Source organism: Schistocerca piceifrons, chromosome 1 (assembly GCF_021461385.2).
Source record: "Schistocerca piceifrons isolate TAMUIC-IGC-003096 chromosome 1, iqSchPice1.1, whole genome shotgun sequence".
NCBI lineage: Eukaryota > Metazoa > Arthropoda > Insecta > Orthoptera > Acrididae > Schistocerca > Schistocerca piceifrons.
The window spans coordinates 657,956,181-657,973,963 of record NC_060138.1 but is presented as its reverse complement, the minus strand read 5'-3'; the positions used below and the strand labels follow the sequence as shown (position 1 = coordinate 657,973,963).

General features: G+C 39.8%; 1 protein-coding gene across 1 annotated transcript in view; it reads left to right on the top strand.

The window, feature by feature from the left end:
* LOC124805426 (myosin-I heavy chain) overlaps window positions 1-17,783 on the top strand; it is an 804,788-nt gene that overhangs the window by 601,902 nt on the left and 185,103 nt on the right. The window contains exons 9-11 of the mRNA XM_047265991.1: window positions 11,396-11,521; window positions 14,748-14,987; window positions 15,613-15,746. Coding sequence (XP_047121947.1) covers window positions 11,396-11,521; window positions 14,748-14,987; window positions 15,613-15,746 — 500 coding nt within the window. The remainder of the gene's footprint in view (window positions 1-11,395; window positions 11,522-14,747; window positions 14,988-15,612; window positions 15,747-17,783) is intronic.

Sequence of the window (17,783 nt, the reverse complement as noted above, 5' to 3'; positions counted from 1 at the left end):
GTTCCTAGTAATATAGTGTACCCCAAAGAACTTTTTTACCAGACAAAAATTTAAAATATTTCCTTAAATTAAAGTTGTCATTGGAATAAGCTATGCTAGTATGGATTTAACCAATTAACACATTCTCCATTTTTCTGCCTTTGTACGTAACCTATTTGCTGGCCCTTGGGGTAGTCCATATATTGTCTTGGCATAACATATTGAAAGATTAATCACTGTTGTTTGATTTTTAGTAGAATCAAAGTAATGCTAGGTACAATGTGCAGAACTCTTATGTAGTTAGTAATAATTATTTGTAACTAGTCAAGATCCTGACTCCCAAGTGTCACACTCATATTTCCCATGTATCCTTGCTTCTTTTCATGTTCATGGTTTGTAAATGAGTTTCACTGTGTTATTTCACAGCAGAAGGAAATTCATAAAGTGTGTGCTAAGTTTTTATGTGAAATGCAGAAAACGACTACTTGGTCTGTCTAGAGTGTGGTAATTTGGTGATAAGAGATTTTATTTGACTGTTGTGAATGGATCTTTAGCAGTGGAAGTCAAAAAGCTGGATAATTCATTCAGAACATCATTAGTCTTCTTTTTCACGTTCGGATGGTTCCCATACTGTAATGTAGATTTAGCCACTCTGTTGTTTTCTTCAATCATTTATATAAGAGAGAGAGAGAGATCAAGAGACAGAGAGACAGAGAGATGGAAACACACACACACACACACACACACACACACACACACACACACACACACACACACAGAGAGAGAGAGAGAGAGAGAGAGAGAGAGAGAGAGAGAGAGAGAGAGAGAGAGAGAGAGAGAGAGAGAAGGGGGGGGGGGGGTAGCATAATGTTGACAAGACGGAATAATGTGGTGGAAAATGACAGAAGAGGGCTAGGTGATACTTAAGGGGTAGGTGATGGTAGAGATGTTCAAGCCAGGTGGATTATGAGAATCGAAAATATGAATACCACAGTGACGTTCGGGCCCTCTCCCTCGACCCCACCTGTGCCCTCCCTTGTGCAGTTCAGAGGAGTTGATGTTATAAAGCGAAGAGCAATCCAAAGGGACAGGTATTGAAGTAGCTGTTGTGTATTCACTGGTATTGCAGTGTATAGCATGTATGTCCAGTAACCATGTGAACAGTTAGCAGTTAGCTACAGTTTGGCAACTGTCATTTATGCAGGTAAACAGCTGGTTAGTTGGCATATCCATATACAGATGCACACATTAATTATGGTGCTGCTGGTGGAGTTCACACAGGATAAGATGGTCTGTGTGCAGAAGACTCACTCTTGCTCTAGGTATTGGGTGAATCCATCACTTTGTTCCGAAAAAGTGGCCATCTCAGATGCCTGGTGGCTGCCAGCCAGAACACTTTTAAGTGTTGTTATTGCTATATCAGTCATATACGTCATGGTATTGTACTCACCAAGTGCAGTAAGTGTAATCAGAGTACGTAGTAGTCAGTCATGTGACGTTATAAAATGTTACTGAATATGTGTCCAAAGAGGCAACTCAGTGAGTTCAGCATTCACATACCTGGTGGTAGTTGTTCTAATGAAACTTCGATCACTACCCAGCACCATCGTTATCTCCTCTCCTGACCAAACCATTTGCTTATGCACAGGCCAGTTCTTTTACTTATCCTCAGTGTGATGTGGCTGCATGCAAATTTGATGTGCAACTGGATGGGAATTCCTGGTGATTGGAATACAGTGGGATGTTGTCGATGAGTGTCTGGGACAAAACTTACACCTGTGTTGTGTACAGGGGAATGGTATGTGGGATTGGGAGAAGGGATGGCATAAGGATGGTCAAGGATACTGTGTAGGTTGTGTGAGCAATGGAATATCACACCAACAAATTGAATGTCATGATAAACCAGCCTACTGATGATATTCCTCTCATTATCTAGTAGCAACTATGCCTTGAAAAACCTAACCACATCCTTCACCATGGCTTTGACCCAAAATGAAAGATATCCTGTCAGAAACTTATCTTCATTCCACTAAGTAATATTCTTTCAACTACCCAAACTACTTAACACTTTGGTAGCTAAAAGTCATTTTACACATATTTGATAAATAAAAGGTAAAAAATTGTCTTCTGTTGTGGAAAATATTACACTTTCATCAACAACAAAATTTTAAGATGAAGGTTTGAAAATTGGTGAGGTGGTACGCATGTGTCTCATGAACCTAACTAGGTCAATTTTTTTGTTTTCTCTAGGATTCTCAAAGTTAAATTTCTGTGTGTAAAGGCATCTCCCCTGTAGGTGACAGAAGCGACCAACAGCACAAATCAGTACCAAAACACATTTATTCTCACGACAATGAGAAACATGAAATATCACATACAAATTTTCAACATAAAATTTGAAGATGACTCTGGCACACCGTATACCAATGTTTTTCACATTGTATGAAGATTGCCAGGGCATGTACATCCCACTAAGACCATGTTCCTTGTAAGTGACAGAAGCGAGCAACAGCACACAACATATGAAATGTTACCCTTCAGTTACACGTGGTAGCATTGTGTGATACGCTCAGGTATCCTATCTGCAAGTGACAAACTCCCACTACAACAAGGCTGCTATAGCAACGAGCCGTTTCTGTAAAACAGCACCCATAAACAGTAGAATATTGTAGCTCAAGAATTAGGTAACAAAATTAGCTTTACTTAGGAAAATAAGGCAATACATGAGTGCTGTGTAAGAAATTTACAAAGGGAGCAATCTTCATGGAGAATTTCATAATTTATATTATCAACTACAAAGATCACTAAACAGATTCTTAGAATATGTGTGGATGAGTAGAGATACATCTGGCTATCACTTTCTTATACGGCCACAAACTTCCAGTTGCCGATAGTGCAGAAGAATGACTAATTAAGAAGGAAAAATGAATGCCTTTCTCCATGAGATCTCCATGGTGTGCTAGTAGTGTCTTTGTTAGTAATGTGAATTGTCGTGCAAAATTAGATCTCATGATGGTTACTTTGATAACCTATTTGTCTGTTTCTCACTCTTTGTTTGCGTATGAAAATTTGTAAACAACTAATTGTATAATTTATAGTGTGGCTTGGTTTTACCCTGCTCAAACATTTGACCATCATGTTTTAAATGTTAATCAGATGACAAAACACATCCTCTTTACATGCTGTCATTTCTGAAATATTTCATTTCAGTATCTTTAACCATTTATGAAATATAACAGTTTTTAGAATCACATGATTTGTGATGTGCAGGAATGAAATAGGGCACACTACCCATCCACCACACATACAATCCAAAAGAACTGAGAGAAAGATCATGCTGTTTTCGACTTTAAATACAATTTTGATATATTGGCAACATTTCATATGCATATATGTATGACTTAAAATGAACTGTATGCAAAGTCTGTGCAATGTGTTTTTCTCTCTGCAAATTCTTAATTTAAGTGCAGTTGCTTACTTATTTTCCTGCAGCACACAAATAACAAAAAGAAATTTCCTTTATCAAGTGAAGATATCAAGTTGTAAGATGAGAAAGTATCAATTTTTTTCTTAAAAGAGGTTGATAAGTATTTCATAACAGCTGGCACATTCGCCCCAACATTTCTCTGAGAAGACTCATAGCTGTCGCTGTCACTGTCACATGTGTTGCAGTGACAAGATTCAAACACATTTGAATGTAAACATCATCCATTGCAGCATACGAGAAGCAGGGAAATGGATGTCGCCAATCTGTGAAACTTCTGTAGCTATCTGCAGTTGTGTTTTGTCACCTGAAGCTGTCACATGTTGTCAATGACTTGTGTCACTTACTCATGACAAAGCCTAACTGCAAATTATGTCCATACCAGCAAAATTACTGAGAAGTGTAATAATGTATCGTAACATATTCTTTGATTTTTAATGTTATCCATAATTTGCAGCTGCAAAAGTGACTGTATTCTACACCCTGGATGTATGAATTAAAAAAAACACCTTCAGTCACAAATTTTCATGTTTTATTAAATACATGATGCATTTCAGACCCTGTGGGTTCATTATCAGGTGTAACTTGTCTTAATACATGATTTATTTTTGCTCTTGAATGAAGTGAGGTGTATATTCCTGTCTTGGAAGGTTCGATGTTAAGTTATGAATTTTTTAAGCCAATTTCAGAAAATATATGTGAAACAGTGGGCAAAATGAACACTGTAAACTTACCACATAATACAAAAAAAAGCATTTTTGGTGTTAAAAAGTTAAAAACTCCTTTCATAGAACATTTAGTAAGTTTACACTGTTCATTTTCTCTGATGTTCCACATATTTTTTCCACATTTGGCTTATGAAATTCATAACCTAAAATCAAACCTTTTCATGATATGAATATGCATTTCTCCCCATTCAAGAGCAAAAATAAATCATATATTAAGATAATTTACACACGATGATCACATCAGACATTCTTGGAATGGAGGTGGTGGTGATTTGATTTGATTTTCATGAAGCAGGTGCACTATGCCAGGTGGAAACACACCAATGATCACTCACAGCAATCTTTATGTTTAGCCCAATGGTGCATAGTATTTTTCTCCGAGTTTGGAAAGCTTCTCACTAGCTGTTAACAGTAGGCAGGTATGGAACAGAGATGTCCCAATGTTGAAAACTGCATACTACATTAGTAGAGTTACCATAGTACCCCAGCCTTATATCATACACGATGAAACTCCTGCATCTCATGGGTGATTTCCCTGTGGATGATGCAATTGCAAGATAGTCACCCCAGAAATTGATCCTATGTAATAATTTGAGCCATATTTCTAATAGTACCCAATAATGACCTGCTGAATGTACAGTTTTTATACTTCACACACACTACTAGTTGCTTCTCACTCGCTACGCCCCACTGCCGCTGCGTAATGACTGAGCATGAAGTACTGTTCGGGGGAATGACAAACAGAGCTCTCCTATTCACTGGATGTTAAAAAAAAGGCCCAATGTGTTTTAAAATCTTGTTTAAGAACACTTGTTATTCTACATGAAAAATAGATAGGTGATATGAGTACATAATACATCAACCACATGCCCTTTTACATTCAGTATTTTTTAACAAGACTCTTGTATTGATATTATGAAGCTATGTATATATGCCTCAAAATCAAAATGAATAAATCTAAGAAGCGGAAGAATTATATTGGAATGAAGTGAAATACTTTCAACTTAACAGTGTCAGCCTTAAAGTCCAAAGAAAATAATGCACAACAGTGATGTTAAAAATTAAACAGTGCTTATGACACATTCATTTGTTTCATCATTCACACTGTATTTGTGAATTGGAAGATAAAAATGTTTAAAGGAAAGAGGTCTCTGGCACAAGGTACACTTTAGAAACTGTGCATTTTCACACAATGGACAAAGTGGGTTACCAGTGCTGAAACATTATTTCATGAACCTCTTACTCACGTACTTGTACAGTACATTTATTCTGGTGTTAAGTAGCAGGAGTGAGGTGAGGTGGAGTGAGTGACAACCGGTGTGTATACATTTTTAAAATCTAACAATATTATGGAAAGGATAGTTGCTACTTACCATAAAGTGGAGAGGCTGAGTCACAGGAAGGCACAACAAAAAGACTGTTGGAAAGTGAGTTTTGGCCACAAGGCCATTGTCGAACTCTCTCTCTCTCTCTCTCTCTCTCTCTCTCTCTCTCTCTCTCTCTCTCTCTCTCTCTCACACACACACACACACACACACACACACACACACACACACACGCGCGCGCGTGCATGCAAATGCAGCTCACACACATGACCACAGCCTCTAGAAGCTAAAGCCAGACAGCAAGCAGCAGTGTATGATGGGAGAGGCAACCGGGTGGTGGGGGTATGGTGGAGGATGGGTAGGGATAGCAGGGTAGAGGTGGGGAATGATAAAGTGCTGCTTGTGGGAGCATACAGGGACAAAGTGGAGAGAGGGTATGTTAGCTAGGTGCAGTTGGAAGGTTAGATGGAGGGCAAGTGGGGAGAGGGTAATGGAAAAGGAGAGAAGTAAAAGAAATAGCCTGTGTTGGTGGAATAGAGGTCTGTGTAGTGCTGGAATGGGAACAGGGAAGGGGCTAGATGGGTAAGACAATGACTAACGAAGTTCGAGGCCAGGAGGGTTGTGGGAACGTAGGATATATTGCAAGGAGAGTTTCCACATGCGCAATTCAGAAAAGTTGCTGTTGGTGGGGACGATCCAGGTGTCACAGGATGTGAAGCAGTCATTAAAATGAAGAACATCATGTTGGGTGGTGTGCTCAGCTGTGGAGTGGCCCATCTGTATCTTAGCCAGTTTGTCAGTGACCATTCATGTGGAAAGACAGCTCGTTGGTTGTCATGCCCACGTAGAATGCAACACAGTGGTTGCAGGTTAGCTTGTAGATTACATGACTGGTTTCACAGGTAGCCCTACCTTTGATGGGAAACGTGATGTTTGTGGCCAAACTGGAGTAGGTGTCAGTGGGATGTATGGGGCAGGTCTTGCATCTAGACCTGTTACAGGGATATGAGACATTAGGCAATAGTTTGTGTAGGGTTTGATGAGGATATTGTGTAAATTCGGTGGGCAGTGGAATACCACTGTGAGAGATGGGAAGGATAGTGGGTAGGACATTTGTCATTTGAGGGCATGACAAGAGGTAGCCGAAACCCAGGCGGAGATTGTAATTCAGTTGCTCCAGTCCTGGGTGGTACTGAGATGTGAGGGGAATGCTCCCCTGTGGCCAGACAGTTGAAGTTTTGGGAGATGTTGGGTGACAGGAAAGATGTGGCATGGGAGATCTGCTTTTATCCAAGATTGGGAGGGTAATTACAGTCTGTCAAGGCCTCAGTGATGTTCTCAGTATATTTCGAGGGGGACTGCTCATCACTACAGATACGACTGCCACAGGTGGCTAGGTTGTAACCATCTTTGAAGTAGAGGTCAACATCTAGGAAGGTGACTTGATCAGTTGAGTAGGATCAGGTGAAGTGAATGGGTGAGAATGTGTTGAGGTTCTGGAGGAATGTGGTTAGGGAATCCTCACCCTTGATCCAGATCACAAAGATGTCATCAGTGAATCTGAACCTGATGAGGGGTTTGGGATTCTGGGTGTTTAGGAAGGATTCCTCTAGACGGCCCATGAATAGGGTGGCATAGGATGGTGCCATGTGAGTGCCCATAGCCATACCCCAGATTTGTTTGTAGGTAATTCCTTCAAAGGAGAAGTAATTGTGGTTGAGGATATAGTTGTTCATGGTGACTGGGAGGGACGTTGTTGGTTTGGAAGCCATCAGGTGTTGGGAAAGTAGTGTTCAATAGCGGTAAGGCCATGGGCATTAGGGATGTTAGTGTAAAGGAAGGTAGCATCAACAGTGATGAGCAGGGCACCAAGTGGTAAAGGAGCAGGAACTTTGGAGAATCGGTGAAGGAAATGGTTGGTATCTTTTATGTACAAGCATAGGTTGTGAGTAATAGGCTAAAGGTGTTGGTCTACAAGAGCAGAGATTCTCTCAGTGGGAGCACAGTAACCAGCCACAATGGGGAATCCTGGGTGGTTGGGTTTATGGACTTTAAGAAAGCATGTAGGAGGTAGGAGAGCAGAGATTGAAAGGGGTGAGGAGAGAGATGGACTCCAGGGAAAGGTTCTGGGATGGGCCCAATGATTTGAGGAAAGACTGTAGATCATGCTGAATTTCTGGAATGAGGTGACTGTGGCAGGATTTGTTGGTGGGTGAATCAGACAGCTGGCAGAGTCCTTCTACCAAGTAATCCATGTGGTTCAAGACAACAGTGGTGGAGCCTTTGTCAGCAGGTAGGATTATAAGATTGGGAGCAGTTTTTAGGTGATAGATTACAGTTCTTGCTGTGGATGTCAGGTTAGTTTGCATGTTGTGGGATTTGGGGAATGATAATGAAGTAAGGTTAGAGGTTAAGAAATTCAGGAAAGCTAACAGGGGATGATTTGGGGTCAGTGGGGGTGGATCATGGTTGGATGGAGGAGTGAACTGAGTCAGGCAGGGAGGCAGTGATGACATCTTTATGATCTGGATTGAGGATGAGGACACCCTATCCACTTTCCTCCAGAACCTCAATTCCTTTCCCATTCACTTCACCTTGTCCTACTCAACCCAACAAGCCATCTTCTTCAATGTTGACCTCAACCTTAAAGATGGCTATGTCAGTACACCTGACCATATCAGACCCACCAACCGCAAACAATACCTCCACTTTGACAGCTACCATTCTTTCCATACCCACAAGTTCCTTCCATACAACCTAGCCATCTGTGGCTGTCCCATTTGTAGTGATAAGCAGTGTCTCTCAAAATATACCAAGGGTCTCACTGAGGCCTTCACAAACCCTAAGTACCCATCAAACCTTGTACAAAAACAGATTTCCCATGCCTTATCTTTCTAATCACCTACCACCTCCCAAAGTCCCACTGTATGGCCACAGAAGAACACTCTCCTCTTGACACAGTACCACACATATCTGGAGCAACTGAATTACATTCTCCACTAGGGTTTCAACTAGCTCTTATCATGCCCTGAAATGAGAAATGTGCTATCCACTATCCTTCCCATCCCTCCCACAGCAGTATTCCGCTGCCCACCGAACCTACACAATATCCTCATCCATCCCTATACAACCCCTGCTCCCAATCCCTTGCCTTGTGGCTCATATCCCTGTAATATCCAGATACAAGAGCTATCCCATACATCCTCCCACCAGTACCTACTCCAGTCCGATTCATAGTTTTTTACTTCTCTCCTCTTCCACTAACCCCCCCCTCTTTTCTCTTCCCACTCCCACTGTCTGGCTTCAGCTACCGAAGACTGTGGTCATGTGTGGGAGTTGTGTTTGTGGGAGTGTGTGGGTGTGTACATTGTCAATTTTCAATGAAGGCCTTGCCTTGTTCGCGAAAAGCTCACTTTCTGACAGTCTCTTTATTGTGCATATCTGCAACTCAACATCTCCGCTGTATGGTGAGTAGCGACTACTCTTTTCATAATATTGTTACATTCCATCCTGGATTTGTCATTCTTTCATGTTTAAAATCAGTGTATTCATGCTACAATTGTATACTAATGGAATTATAGCGCAAATTTTCATGTAGGCTCTGTTATATCTTCCATGGGGAAATGCTTGATAAGAAATAATAAGACCAGGTAATCAAGAACAAGGGGAAACTTTACTGAATGAAAAACAATACAGCTTCTCAGATACTAACAGGCGTACACCTGGAACACACAGTGAATAAATGTAGTGAGATGTGAATGCTATGCTACTGATAATCCCTAACAATTGAGGTTGAGCATTATGTGTAGTTGGCGGACAGGTATGCCTCGGGATATTGCTGGAAAGTCGTAGGTCCCTCTACGGTGGCTTCCAACCAGGCTCTGACTGATGGGCTGCTAAGAGCCGGCACATAAATTGGCCCAGAGCTCCAGTGGAGCAGACTGCCACTATATTGACTTGTGCTGCCCTAAACAGCCAGGGCATGGAGGAATTCATGCCGATCCAGCTCCACACACAGTGGAGGAAATAGGTTCCTGGCACGGAGGACCCCTGGTGGCTCTTGTCCTGCCTTCTGCTGTCTGTCTTCTTTGTTGTGATCGATGCAGTTTGGGGAAGTAATGCCTCGTAAGTATGCAACCCACGACACCTTAGTGTCTGACACATTGCCAATCCCTTTAGGCGAATGATGGGTACATGGCAGACTAGATTGGAGGGACTAATATCTTACAAATGTGTTTTTTTTTTCTCTGTAAAATATGAGGTTAAGTTGATGTTTCCTTGTGAGGTGAGAGGTTGTGTAGAGGTTGTGTAGATTACAGTGGAGAGAGAAGGCAAGAAGGGGGAGAGAAGTGTAGAGGGAAAGGTGACTGACAGCTGGGAGAGAGGCAGAATAGGAAAGTGGGACTGGGGAGCCTGCCCAGGGATAGGCAGGACCAGCAGTGTGTAGCACATAGTGAAGTGGAGGAGTGGATTGGGAGTGAGGGAAAGGGGTAGAACACACGAAGAGGGGATGGGTGGGTGTAACACGAGTGAAGCTGGTGGGCATGTAGGAAGATAAGAGTTGGGTGTGGGACAGACCTGCTGGCAGCTAAGGCCAGGAAGATCATGGGGTCGAAGTATGTGTTGTAACGACATTCTCGTATATGCAAATCAGAGAAATGTGTTTTGAGGGAAATGGAGGGAGGAAGGGGCAGAGCTCAGGAGCCAGAGGGTGCAATTTGTAAAGCACCATTGGAGTCAAGTATACTGTGTTCAACAGCATGTCCTGCCACAGGATGATCTACTTCTCTGTTGCTTATAGTTTGGCAGCAACCATTAGTTTGAGAGTACAGCTGGTTGGTGGTCTGTGCAAGAGTTGCTGCATAGGTGCTATATGACGTGACTACTTTCACAGGGACTCTACCTTTGGTAGTGTAAGCTACATCTTTGACATAACTGGAATAGAATGTGCCAGATATGTGCATAGGACAGGTTTTGCAACTGAGTCTTCCATGGAGATGTGTCTCATGTGACAAGAGGTTGGAAGTAGGTGTGGCATAAAGGTGAATCAGGATTTTTTATAAGTTGTGTGGGTGGCAAAGTAATGCTTTGAGAGGGGTAAGAAATATTTTTAGTAGGATGTTTTTCATTTCAGGACACGACAATCTGTAATCGAATTTTTGGTGAAGGATGTCGTTAAATTTTTCCACTCTGGAGTCATATTGGGTAGTGAAGGATGTGTTCTTTTGTAGCTACTTTATGGGGATTGTTGGAGTAAATAGGGGTGTGAATAGATATGGCATTAGAGACCTCATTTTGATTGGGTTTGGAGGGTAGTGCTTGTGTGTGAAAGGCTTTGTAAGATCTTCAGCATCTGGACAATGAATTGCCCATCACCGCAGATGTGCCATCTGCAGGTGGTCAGGCTTGTAGCAGAGACTTTTTTGCATGCATAAGATGGAAAGCTATCAAACTGGAGTTACTGTTGATTGTGGGCTCATATGGAACCTCCGGCAAGGTGGAGGTCAATGTCTAGAAAGGGGATGGTGAGAAAGTGTTGGGTCCGTGGGGAAAAGATGTATTCTCTCTCTCTCTCTCTCTCTCTCTGTGTGTGTGTGTGTGTGTGTGTGTGTGTGTGTGTGAGTGTGTGTGTGTGTGTGTGTGTGTGTGTGTGTGTGTGTGTGTTGGTTGTGAAGAAGGACATTGTGTGAAAGCTCAAAAGCTGTCTTGTGTATGTGTATATCAAACATTCAAAATCCCCAACTGTACAGTAAGTTGATACCTTTACTCCCTCTGATATATGTATTTCTTCTGGCACAGATAGTCACTAGGCTTTTATAATACTGTTATTTTATGTTTTCATGGGATGCTATTATATGACATGTCTTTTTTTGTTGCAGTACCAACAAGAAGGGATCGAATTTGCTCATATTCAGTTCACAGATAATACGTCTTGTTTGGAACTGATTGAGAAACCACCACGGTGCATACTTAAACTCCTAACTGAACAGTGTCATATGCCAAAGGTAAGCATACACCAAATCCAGTGATGTTCATTTAAAATTCTACATATTTGTGCTGGTGATGAAAATAACACTATTGAATCAGTGTTTGCAGACATGAAAATACTGCAGAATAATACAGTGTTTTAAAATTAAGTTTTGTTTGTTGACAAAAATTCAGTAAAACCATTTTCATTTGTGCAGATTAATGTCTGACATTATGTTTTGAGAAGAGAAAAACAATGTGCATTTAAGCAATAGAAGTCGAACAGTGTGTCCTCGGAGTCTTTAGAGACGGCATACATGAATAAAAAGTTCTCGGTTTTAAAGCCGCGCCAATTCGAATAAAATCCTCAAGCTTTCGATGACCATCTCTGCCATCATTGTAAGGAGTTCAGTGAACTCCTGATGACGATGGCGAAGATGGTCATCGACAGCTTGAGGATTTTATTCGAAGTAGAGCAGTGGTTCTCAACTCAGGGGTAATAACCCTGTGAGGGATAAAATGAAATTTTTTGAGGAGTTAAAACAAAGGGGTTCAATTGTGTTTTGGTCATGAAACTGTATTATTTTTAAAAGATCATTACTGTTATCAGTAATTTGTAAAACTGTAATGCTAATTGTATAAGTTACCAATAATTACTTTTCTTCTGATACTAACATTGTGTGTGACACAGTGTGGTGAAGGCTACAGCTTGTGATACAAATGTGTCAACATCAACTTCCACACATAGCTCACCCACAACACACATACATATTTCGTATTTTGTCCTGTGCATCTGTGACAGTAAAATTCAGACATATACATCACATATGTTTAAATATCTCTGAAAAATGCCTTATCTGAGTTGTAGTTAGTTCCGACAATACACCAAAAATTTCTTCATTATACACTTTGGAACCATAAATGAATAAACCGACAGCACAGCATAATGGTAATTATGTAATTGCTACTACACTGATGTATGGCTTACATTCTGTTATTATTATTTTTATGCATTGTGGCCTCTTGTTTATGAAACTGAAGCCAGGTTTCATGTATCACATAAGGATTTTACAGAATTTCATTATAGATAGGTACTTAACCTCTAATGTGAGTATAGGAAATTAAGCACAGAAAGGTCACTATAACTATCTAAAAATGAAATCATTAAAGATAACTGTGCAATGATTACATTGTTTGTCAACATATAACATTAGGTTTGGCACATGGAAAATCTAGGATGTACAATTAATGACTTAAAACTCACTTCCTTTTGCTGCAGAAGTGTGATCTTCGAGATTACCTTACGTGTTGAGATTCCACATTGTCCCTCTTCATAGACAGCAATAGTCAGCTAAAAATGCAAAATTCCACTTGCCATGATGATGCCTTTGTACCTTTTATCATATTCTGGTGGAATTGGTCCCCTTCTTCTTCACTAAAATCACCCAAGTTTTCAGGGAAAAAGTCGAAATGGCTTTGAAGGAAATGCAGCTTGGAGCTCATATTACAACCTAAATTTTTCATATCTTCCACAAATTTCTTGTAGCCTGGGTACTTCATCAAATTCTTGAATCCTACCCAAGCCATTCTTTCCTCATAAGTCACCATATCCTTAAATCATACATCTGTCATTACATTTCTTATCTGTCATCCACAATGATTCCTTCTTTCAATTTAGCAACAGACAGAAAGGAGAATTTCACCATCTTTATTCAATTCCTTTGCAAATTGTTTCATGATCCTGAGTGTAATGTGGAGGGGTAGAAGAATAATTTTCTCTCAATTCACCAAACTTGCTTTTATAACAGTTTTGTCTCCTGGATCCAGATTTGTTCTAGCTGCCCATTCCTTTCTAACCCAATGTAAATCAGATCCCTGACTATCCCATAGGCAGGGGAAGCATAGATATTTTGTGTAGCCTTTCTGTTGTCCATGAAGCATTCCTACAACCTTTACATCACCATACACCATCCATTCATGCTCTGAAGATAATACCAGTGCAGTGTTTTGTAGTGTTCCTTCAAGACATGAGAGTACACTACAGGTATCGAACCACAGTTATTGGTAATGTGTAGGAGTACAGCCTTGATATTTTTTTGGGTTCTGTCAATAAATAACCTCCATACTTTCTTGTTGTATGTGATTCCACATGTTGATACTACTCCTTCTATGTTATTACCATAAACAAGACAGCCATCTTCAGTGAAGTACTCATGAAACTCCTCATCTGTTGTCTGATACTGGGAGAGTGTTGTTCCAAGGGCTATCAGTCTTCCCTTCTTTAAATGAGAACCCAAAATTTGTGACAGATCCTTTGAGAAACCCAGATGTCTTACTAAGTTATTTAGTTCACCTTGTATAAGCAGCTCTGCTTTGAGCTCTTCTGTGGGCACCAAAACTTCCTTACCATCTGTAAAATTGGGTTATTACATAGAGTTACAGGTGCAGGTGGGTTAGTTTGGGGAATGCTGATCATGTGAATGTACAAACTGTAATTTGTAGCACACAATTTGTGACTTGGTTGATTTTAAATGACAATGCAAGGATGGGCGAAGCAAGTGTCCTGGGGAGAGGAGTAGTGGAGGGGAAGCACGTTTTGTAACAAACGTCCACCCTCCTGTGGATAGTTAGCTTTCTTTTCTGAGAAGGAGTTGTAGGTAACACTTGTGATGAACTGATAATTGCTTCATCACTTTATTAAAAAAATGGTGTTAAAAATAAGCAGCACCAGCTGTCTCATAGACTTTTTTAATAAAAACCTACAAAAAATAAATATCATATACCTTTTGTTGTTTTTAAAATAAAAGTGTTAAAAAAAAAGTCTTTTTCATTCTAAAATTTAGTAAGGTGTTAATGTTGATGACAGAGGGGTGAGGAGGGTCTCTAGCTAAAATCTGTTTGCACTCAGTGGCACTGGTCTCAGGGAAGTTCGGAACCACTTAAGTAATGTGCATCATAATAGCTCAAATTAAAATTTGAGGATATTATTTTTGGTATAAATGTGAATGATTAGAGCTAAAGACAGGGAGAAATTTCATAGTGTTAGTGGAAATGAAAAGTTAATAACAACGAAAATTGGAAGTGGAGGGAGGAAAGGAAGAGAAAAGATTAGAGTAAGTCAGTGGAATGAAGACACCTTCGATGGAGACAAATATGTAGAATATTCTTTTACTTTAAGTTCTTTTTTCTGAATCTTTTTTATATATTCTTCAACATTTTTTTTTTTCAAACTGTAACCAATATTCTTAATGAATTTCTTGCTAGGGATCCGATCTGGCATATTTGACCAATCTTCATGCTGAATTTGAAAATCATCCAAATTACGTGAAAGGTGATGATAGAAGAAAATGGGAGAAGGAATTTGGTATTCATCATTATGCTGGTTGTGTGACATACTGTGTTGAAGGATTTGTTGACAAGAATCGTGATGTCCAGCAGGATGTTTTCTTTGACTTCATGAGTCGCTCGACAAATGACTTTGTACAGGAGATAACCAAATATCAGGTATAGTATGCATTATTTTATTCCTTGTACATAGAGATGACACTAATCAGACATTAGTAATTGAAGAAGGCTCAGTTTGATGATGGCAGGCCTTTAAGAATTTTGAATGAACATAGTGAAATATTTGTTTTAGTCGTGAATCTTTACATGGAAAAAATATTTTCATCTTAGTAGCTTTTATAGCAGATGTGCTTTTGAACACCAAAAAATCTTAAATACTGTCTTACCAAAGAGGGCAAAAAGGAAGTAGAATTTAAAGCATTTTGTGATGTTCTGAGACAGTTATAGTAGGACAGACCACTTACCAGATTGTAACTTACTGTAAGATGAGAAAACTTTTCTACAGAGAATTTCTTTATTACTACCTTCATAATATAAGGTCCATCTCTGACATTAAATAAATAACTGTTTATTATTATTACTATTTTTAATATTTTACAGTGAAGTAATGCTGTAGATATGTTATTGTTACTGTAAAATGCAGGTATATAGCTGCAATATTTTAATTTTTCTGCAAGTTTATATAAAATTTTGCTAGCATATATGATGGTGCACCAGATCTTGTCATTAATAACTGGTTCTTGTTAACCAGAATGCATTTAAAGATTCTGAATTCTTTTAACAGGATTTAATGTGTTGTGCCACTAGAATGGGTACAATGTCATCTCGTGGTACAAGTAAGGGTAAACCAACAGTAAGTGACACATTTCGCCATCAGCTGCAGGCACTTGTTGATGTACTCCAAGCTACAAATCCATGGTGTGTAAATAATTGTCTTCCTATACTATTGTTTGGTCATTTAATGTTCTGTGTGTTGTCTAATTAATGTAGTGGCCAGGAAATATGAGAATTCTTTCTTTTGTTTCACTGTAAGCACAGATAATAGGTGTCCTCATACAATCTTCTTCCTTTTCAATCATTATAGACATTTCTCTGAGTTTCATCAGAACAGAACATTAGTTTTTTTAGCATAATATTTTTCCATATACTCGTTATCTCCTAGTAAAGCAGCAGTTCTATAGTAGGCTACATGTATTAACTACTTACATTAAAAACCGATAGAAAACTGTAAAATATTTCAATGAGCAATATCGGATTGGTATGTGTATGAATTCTATTTTAAGTTAATATGGGCATGTAAGACAAGAAATTATTGTAACTAGGATTAAACTGAATATTTAATTTTTCGGTCACAAGAAATAAAGCATTCATACATTGATGAGTCAAAACATTAAAATCACTGCTCGCTGTGAGATAGAATGCTGCCTGGTGTATTTATGGACACAGGATATGGACAAAGGACAAATTTTTATGGCTTGGCACCTGTAATTGAGAAACTTTGGAATGGTGAAGTTGTTCCTGTGCTACTGTCATGACCATCAATGGAAAGTGGTTGGAGGTCAGTGAAATTATGAGTAGGCGAAAAGGTGTTGGGCATCCAGATCATCACAGACTGTGGCGGTTGGTGGCTGTCTACTGTTAAGCAGAAAAGGTGGCAATCTGTCACTATTCTGCTTAACAGTAGGGCAACCACCAACCGCCACATTCTGTGATGACAGCATACAATGCTGCTGCATTACATATAATGTCTAAGTTTTTCAGAGCACAGTGTTCAGTGCACATCATTGAGCGTGGGACTCTGCAACGGACAACCCCTATGTGCTCTCATGTTGACCCAACAATATAGCCTATTAGAATTGCAGTGGTCATGGGATAATTGAGATTGCACCACAGATCAATGGAAATGTGTCACTTGGTCATAGCTGCTGCGCTAGCCTGGTGGTCGTGTCCGATATGCTGTCACCCAGGTGAAAGGTTGCTCGAAGCATGTACTGTGCCACAGATGCAGGCTGGTTGGAGCAGTATTGTGCTTTGGCGGCACATTCACCTGGGCTTCCAGAGGATCCTTGTTAGTAATTGAAGGCACCATGACAGCTGTGGATTACATAAATATAATTGTGGACCACTTACATCTCTTCATGCTTGATTTCTTTCCCGATGGCAAGAGCATCTTCCAGCAGGACCGTGACAGCATAAAATAATTTTAAACCACCTACATCTCTTAATGCTTGATTTTTTCCCAATGGCTAGAGCATCTTCCAGCAGGATAACTGTTTGTGTCATGAGGCCAGGTGGTGTGAGGAGCATGGTAGTGAACTTACAATAATGTCTTGCCCACCAAATTCATCTGATCTTAACCTGATGGGTAACATCTGGGATGCCATCGAACAGGAGTTCTGCACCCAAAAACCACATACCCATAATTTACAGGAATTATGTGACTTGTAAGTAGACTTCTGGTGCCATGTACTTCCAGAAACCTACCTAGGACTTGCTGAATCCATACCATCCAGAACTGCTGCTGTGTTATGTTTCAAAAATGGATGAATACCCTATTACAAAGGTGGTTGTAATGTTTTGATTCACCAGATTATGTCACGATATACTACAGTACAATGTTGCATATAATATCCAAAATGATAGAGGTAAAGGAAAAGTTTTATTGTCATAATTAAAAGCACTTTTTTTTAGCAAAGGGAAATCTCTGTATCTGTAGGTCAAGGCCTTCAAGCTTCACCGAAACTCAACTGTATCCTTGATTGAATCATAACTGTAACTGATTGTTGATATGACGATTCCTGCTTCTTTTCATGTGACAGCCTTGGCATACTTTTGCTGATTATTTATCTAAAATTAGGTCCACTTAAGTCAACTTTGGAGTTACTGTAATACTTTCTATTTTATATATGAAAACGTGCAAAATGATCACAAGATGAAATACTTGCACCTGCTGAA